Source organism: Quercus lobata, chromosome 9 (assembly GCF_001633185.2).
Source record: "Quercus lobata isolate SW786 chromosome 9, ValleyOak3.0 Primary Assembly, whole genome shotgun sequence".
NCBI lineage: Eukaryota > Viridiplantae > Streptophyta > Magnoliopsida > Fagales > Fagaceae > Quercus > Quercus lobata.
The window spans coordinates 44706795-44714169 of record NC_044912.1 but is presented as its reverse complement, the minus strand read 5'-3'; the positions used below and the strand labels follow the sequence as shown (position 1 = coordinate 44714169).

General features: G+C 36.2%; 1 protein-coding gene across 2 annotated transcripts; it reads right to left on the bottom strand.

The window, feature by feature from the left end:
* LOC115960285 (F-box/kelch-repeat protein At3g24760) lies at positions 1-3667 on the bottom strand. Of its 2 annotated transcripts, none has more exons than XM_031079087.1 (2): positions 2306-3666; positions 1-397 (listed from the first exon to the last, which is right to left on the bottom strand). In XM_031079087.1, exon 1 carries the CDS (start codon positions 3501-3503, stop codon positions 2340-2342), a length of 1164 nt encoding a protein of 387 aa, XP_030934947.1. In that variant the 5' UTR covers positions 3504-3666; the 3' UTR covers positions 1-397; positions 2306-2339. The 2 variants fall into 2 exon arrangements, with proteins under 2 accessions (XP_030934947.1, XP_030934948.1); XM_031079088.1 differs by having other exon boundaries at positions 15-389; positions 2306-3667.
* Between the last annotated feature and the right edge of the window lie 3708 nt (positions 3668-7375).

Below are 7375 nucleotides of genomic sequence, written 5' to 3'. Positions count from 1 at the left end.
TAAGTAGAAACTAATAACTTACTAAAAGGTTTACAGATAATGATAGTCAAGCTGAAACTTATTACAGGGTACAGTTTATTTCATTACATTTTAAAATAATAATAAAATCCACATCAGATCATTAAAATGACTAATTACATAAGGTTCAGAGTGATTACAATTGTAATTGGTCAACCTACAAAAAGTGAGTCAACCTTGAAAATGCTGGCTCCAGCCAGATTTCCTTCACTCCGTCCCTAAGAATAAGTTCATTGGTAATGCTGAATTAAAAACAATAAAATACAGATGCTAGCCAATATAAAGTCTTCGATCCAGCAGCAACACAATTTCTTTTTATGAACACATGATCTTTCCCTATTCCAAGTATATGAATCTTGCAAATCCATCATCTGCATTACTGACAAACAAGTTGAGGACTCAGTCACCACTACATCATCCAATGGTTAAAGCATTTAGGCACAAATAAAATTTGGATACCAAGAATAAGCATATGCCAAACTCAAAAGTAGTAGTGATGGAGGCATGCCTTATTCTCCATCTAGTGATACATGAGCCTTTTTTTTTCATTAGCATTGTGGAAGATAGAATGAGGTGAAAACAGGTTACTGTTCTAAGCATGTAGTTACCAAGAGAAACAATTATGAAGCCCCAAAAATGAAAAACAAATTAAGTACAAATTGAATAACTAAGATCTGCAGTACTCCTAGAATAGCCAACTTATAGTTACAGATATGACAGGACAAACATGCAATAAATCTGAAGGCAAGATTTGGACTAATGCCAGATTGTTTCCAGCTTACCACTAACTTACTACGTCTTGCTTCAAACCCGGTGCCAATAAGCTATAGAATGGTTGTTTTCAACCTTTTTAATTTTTACCATTTCTTAAAAGAAGGTTTTAAACTGTGTCTTTTGGGCACTTTCAGTCATCAGGTTGTGTAATAAGCAAGAAGTTGCAGTTAGTTTGTGTCGATATTGAGTGGAAGAGCTGCTTTTGGGGCAAAGAAATAAAACTAAAATAGAAAGTTGTTTAAACTTGCAGACCATACCATGGTGTCCCCATCAAAATAACTGCAAATAGGAAAATATTTCTGTTCATACAATCCACAGACCAAGTCTCCCAACATAATATCATAACGTACTAGCTTACCTTCACATTTTCCATCTCCTCTTCACTAAGAGGTCGACATATATGGTAAAAAAAAAAAAAAAAAAAAAAATTCACAAATCATATCCTTACTAACAGAAGAGAAGAAGGGGGAAGGGGGGGGGGGGGGAGCGAAGAAATAAAAAAAAACAAAAAGATGATTATTTTGTTCAGAAAGGAAAAAAAATTAGAATTAGAAGTGTCCACACAAGCTTGAGGGCTTATATTTATTTATTTCACTTGTAATGTTAATTAATTATTGATTTAGCCAGTTCAGACATTCTATACTGATGTGTCAGATTCTGCCTAAAATCAGCTCATTAGCTTCCCCATACTCTGTATGCCATTAACTGCACTCAAAGTAAACATTATACAGTGAGGACATGTAACTAAGGAAGAGCTATTAAAATTTAATAAAATCAGGCTAAAGAAGAAAGGAGGGGAAAATCCTTTAAATCAATGACGCAAATCCTAAAATTGCCCAAGAAAGAGGATCTCTAAGATACAACTTTAATTTCCAATGGCTTAGGTCTATGGTGCTCTCCTTGTTTGGTATCTAGATGGTTGTCCCTCATTCCTTGATGCGGTGCATTTGGCAAGAGAGAAACAACTGGTGTTTTGAGAAATCTAAAAGGACAATAGCAGACTTCTTTTTTTTTTTTTTAAATGCTATCCGGTTGGATGTCAATAGCAGGAAGTCATTGCATATCTTTGGTTTATGATTTGATGGACGCTTGTAATTTGTATATTAGATTGTTTTGGTCCCTAGTTGTATACTTCCTATATACTTGGGTGACTCTATTATGGAAAATACCAAAAAGAACCTCAAGTAAATAGTGATGAGGTATTTTCTTGCTAATGAAGCACGCCGGTTTTCCATTTTCATCAAGAGTAATAGCCAACCCATTCATTATTTGAAAACTATAACCAGCCCTATTACTAATATTCAAAACTACTTTCTCAACGGACCTACACTACTTCATATGATGAAATTAACCTTCAGAAGCACATGCTCCACTTTAATTGACTAGTGTTACGCATATAGTACAATTGATCATTCAAACATATCATGATTCAAATAAATTAGATGATTATGTAACCAATTATGATAATAATGGTGCTAAAAAAGATGAGGGTGTGAGCGAGAAGGACTCTTACCATTACCAAGTAGAGGAAAGGAAATGATGAATCCTCAAACATAGGCTTCAGCTCCAGCATCTCCACCACGACCTCGAAGAATGCTATGCAGCGAAACTGTGGAACAAAAGCTAATGACTTGATGAAACTTATTAACAGGTGAAGGCAATTGGGGTACTCTCCTCCACTTGCACTTGCCACCACCAGACTGTTGAGTAGTAGTAGCAGTAGTAATCTCGCAAACACAAGCAGGGTATCTCTTATGGTAGTCTTCGTTGAAAACATAAATAAGATCACCCAAACCAACACATTTCAAGCAAGCAAACTTATCATCCTCATCACTATCAAACAAGCTATACAGCAAATCCTGAGGCATAATAGCAAACTCACTGAACTCCATAGTTTTCTCATCAATCCTCCACAGATTAAAGGACGACCCAGCCTGCGAATTACATATTCCGGCGAGAACAAGGCGGTCTTTACAGGAGATCAAGAAAGAAAAGCTGACCCCAGGAGGTCTAAGAGTTTGGACATTACTCCAAACGTGGGTTTCTAAATCGAAGGACGAGACAAAGCTAGAGTTAATACCGAACACATAGAACCTACCTTTGAATAAGGCTGAAGATAAGGACGAGGAGGAAAACCCAGTTGGGAAATCGGAGGGTAATGGAGGACAGATGCTCCAGGAATCGAGATCGGGGTTGTACATCTCGACGGCTAAACGGTCCTCGATGTCGACGAGGTTGCCGATGAATCTGACTCCACCGACAACAATGAAACTGGGTCGGTTGTGGTTGTGGTTGTGGCTAGAATAGAAGACTCCGAGGAGAGGGTTGTGGCGAGAGTAGTGTAGAGGGGAAGTGGTGGAAATGTGGCGAGAGAGGACTGGAGAGAAGGAGAAGGTGGGTGCGGTGGTGAAGAGGAATCCGGCGGCGGAAGTAGTGTTGTTGTTGGAGAAGGAAGTGTTGGAAGGGAGGCGGAACCAGAGGTTGGAGATGGGGTCGAAGGCGAAGGATTGGTTGTTCTTGGAGGAGGTGTTGTGGAGGCCGTAAAGGAAAAACCATGGATGAAGAGAAGAGGAAGAGGAAGAGAAGGTTGAGGAGGAGATGATGGAGTACCAGAGTTTGCAGACTGTGGAAGCACGGATCAGAGTTGGGATTGGGAGGAGACACAGGATTCGCTCCATCAGGTCTACACTCAGAGACTTGAATTCTGTCATTTTTTAATTAATTAATGTTGAGACTCTGAGGATGAGGACGAAGAAGAAGAAGAATGAGAGAGAGAGAGAGAGAGAGAGCGAGAGAGAGAGATATATAACTATTTGGGTAATGAAAGAAAGCGTAGTTGGTGGGGTGTGGACACGATGGGCCATGTGGTTCATGTGATATGTAAGGTTGTGAATGGTTGGCTTCCCTCATTCATACATCAATTCTACTTTGTCAGAATCATACGAAAACTGAAAAGAATTTATATCAAATCCCTTCAAGTTCATCATCTCTTCTTTCTTGTTTTTTTCAGGAAAAATAAAATGATATGAAAAATGTACTTTATTCTTCCAAGTTCAAATACGTTTCTAGTTTTACTCTAACGCGGCAAAATGAGTTGGTTGAGTCCAGTTCGGGTAAAAAAACGAGTTTCTGTACAAAAAAGAAGTCATTTTAATAGGTGTAAAAACGAGACAGGTGAATCAAATTGTGAGTCAAGTCAAGATTAATAAGTCATGCAGCAAATTACTTTATATAAAATACATTATTTTAAATTTATCATTCATATTAAGAAGGAAAATGACATGTGCTCTTTTATGTGCAATGCACATGACTTACTTGACGGAGAGGAGTTAAGGGACCCCTTGACTTTTTGAAAATTTTCCAAATTTGTCATTATCAATGCTAGATAAAAGTCTAATTATATCTAACCCCCCCAACCCCCTCCTCTTCTTGAGAATTTGAGAAAAAAAATTCGGCCATCTATTAAGGGGTAAGGGCTAAATTGTAGGCTCCCTCATTTATCAAAATTTTAATTTCCCTCCTAAAATAAATTTGTTGTTCCCTCTTAAATAAAATAAGTACAAAAAACCCAAACACACACACACACAACTTCGCCCTATCCATGCACAGATACTTTCCACAGCCTGCTTAGTTTGATGGCGCCCTCCCCCCTTTGGTTGGTTCAAGGTTAATTTTGATGGAGCAATTTTTTATGATGACAACACCACTGGTTTGGGTGTTATAATCCTTATTGAGAATGGACTAGTTATGGCTGCTTTATCACAAAAATTCCGCTGCCTATCTCGGTAGAGATGGTGGAAGTGTTAGTAGCATGGCATGCCATTTGGTTTGCTTAGGAGCTGGGTTTTGGGAAAGTGCTAGTAGAAGGAGACTCAAAGAATGTCATTGATGCCATTTATTTTTGTAATGTTAAAAGACTTGGAAATAATGTTGCTCATAGACTTGTTAGAAGAGCAAGATCTTCTCACTCTCCACTTGTTTGGCTGGAATCTATTCATCCATATTTCTATAATGTTTACAACAATGATTTATTATTGACTGAATAAAATTTTCCCCTTCAGGGTTTCTTCTCAATAAAATAAAATAAACCTGATATATATGTCCCTTTTTTGCCCCTTTATATCTAAATAGGACAGGGGTTGGGCCCAAAGGGGCATCAGCCCCCTAAGTTCTAAAATTTAAGGGAAAAAAAAAAACTATACATATTTATTTAGCTCTCACATAATTGAACTTGAACACCCCCCCCCCCTCCCTCTCCCACATAATCTTGCTTCCAAAAAAGAAAAAGAAAAAAAAAAAAACAAACAAAATCAAAATCAAAACCAATGTTTAGCTTTTAGAAATAAAAAATAAAACACAATAAGTTTTTGTCTTAATCTTTTTCTTTTTTTAATTTTTAACAAATTTTAGAAAAACAAACCCAAAACCCCCAAGAAAATTAAGAAAACCCTAATACATGTCAAAAAGTTGATTGGAAGCACAAAAAATGCCTAGTTACCTCAAATCGGTATAGATTAGCCAAATTAGGCCAAACCTTACGGTTTTATATCTCTCACACACACAACTTTTAACTACACCAATTAGGAAAAAGTAATTTTTACATTTATTTATTATGTTTTTTAAAGCCACCAATCGCATTCATTTTCATGCCAATTTGTGGAGATTAGGTATTAAAATTTGTGTATTTTTAACATTTTTCAAGAGGAGACTAATTCAAAGTTGGAACTCCAAATAAGTTTACAAAAACAGTGATTCTAGGATACTACAAATTGAAGTACATAACCCTATCCCCTATCCAGATGTGTGTGTATGTGTTTCTAAAAAAAAAAAACTATGTGGGGCCAGAGAGTTTGTGACCCCAGCCATTTCATGTTAAGGCCCAAGGCCTGCGCCGAGGAGATACAAGGCATAGGACGTGCCATGAGAGTCGAGGACGGTCTAAGGAAATGGCCGAGGACAAGCTCCTACTCAGCATGCCATAAATACCCCTAAAAGGAAGAGTGATCGCAGTGCGGAATAGCACGAGTAAAAGGCTGCAAGAACTGCAATAAAGCATTCTGCACCTGACAAAGCCATGCTCATCAACTTTTACAACCACCCCCAACCACTTTGGGTATGGATTAATGGGACAAGTATCAGTCTTGGAAAAGTCGATCCTACACGTGGACGAAGGATAAGGAATACAGACTAATATAAAGAGAGGAACAAGCAATCCGGAAAAATGGCCGGGAAAAATGGCCAAAAACCAGAGCCTCCCAGTCCGCTTCTAGGAGAAAGACTCATCGAGCGAACACGATTTAATTCTATATGAACACCACGACAAACCACCGTCTGGTGACCAAGGCCAGGCCTAGCCTTTCAAACCCACGCTCTACAAATGATATTTTTTGGGCCTTTTTTACGTGCGAATCCAATATCATATTGGGTCGTTACAAATCGTGTCCTTACAAACTATATATAACCTTTTTGAAATAATGTGTTTACTAATCACATAAAAGTAATTCAAACAATTATTATTGTTTTTTTTTTAATGAACTAATTATATTTATTGTCACGCGAGTTTATAATCAACCATTATTACTATTATTATATAAAAGAAAAGACCTTATGAGGAAAAGTATGAGGTTTTGTCAAGAGTCGCATTATATGCAAAGAGAATTAAAATACTCTTAAATGCCACATAAGAGATAAGAACAAATTAAATATTGGCTTTTTGTTTTATTTGGTTTAATGTTTCAAGACTTTTCTAATTAAAAAATAAATCTTATTTATATTATTTGGTTCAATGCTTCAAGACTTTTCATCCCTCATTCATACACACAAAACTATTTACATTTTAATTCACCATTTTCACCTTTTACACTTCTACCCCTTTATATATACCTACCCATAGCCCTCCATGCCATTGCCATCCCATGTCAAATACAGCAAACTAAAAATGAGGTCATTAATCTTAACCCGTATGAGTTGGTTACGACTAAGGAAGAGTAACTTGCATTTTATATTGAGTGACAATGACAATTATGATTTTGATGTTAAGGTCGGTTGTTGTGGATATGTGGATTTTGTAAATGATGTGATTGACTGTAGGTATTTGGGATGTGTATTTTGTTTTAGAATTAAGGAAAAAAAACGCATTTTATATAAACTTTTATTCATAATATTCCACCAAAATTATTTTTTATTTTTCATTACTTGAATTGAATAATTATAATAGATATGTGTGTGTAATTTATAATTGTTTCTTCTTATGACGAACTTATTACTATCAAAGTTCTACAACAATTATACTATAATATATGTATAATATTCTCCAAAATCATTTAATATAAAATATTATAACATTATTCGTGCATCGCATAGACAATTTACTAGTATATAATAAAATTTATAATATCTTTTAAATTTTTCTTAATATAGTGGAAAAATTTGAGCCATATAGGTAGTAGTAGAATGCGACACAAAGCGAGGAGTCTAGGACCAATCAAGGTGTACGACCTACGGTCACTTCCTACTAGTCCAGTTAACTGGGAGTAAAGTGAAAACTAAAAAAAAAAAAAAAACCCATAAAAGTTAAGAACAT

Bases quoted from the DNA above. Each gene is read 5' to 3' on its own strand.
- LOC115960285 (XM_031079088.1), bottom strand. From the start codon at position 3,503: ATGACAGAATTCAAGTCTCTGAGTGTAGACCTGATGGAGCGAATCCTG.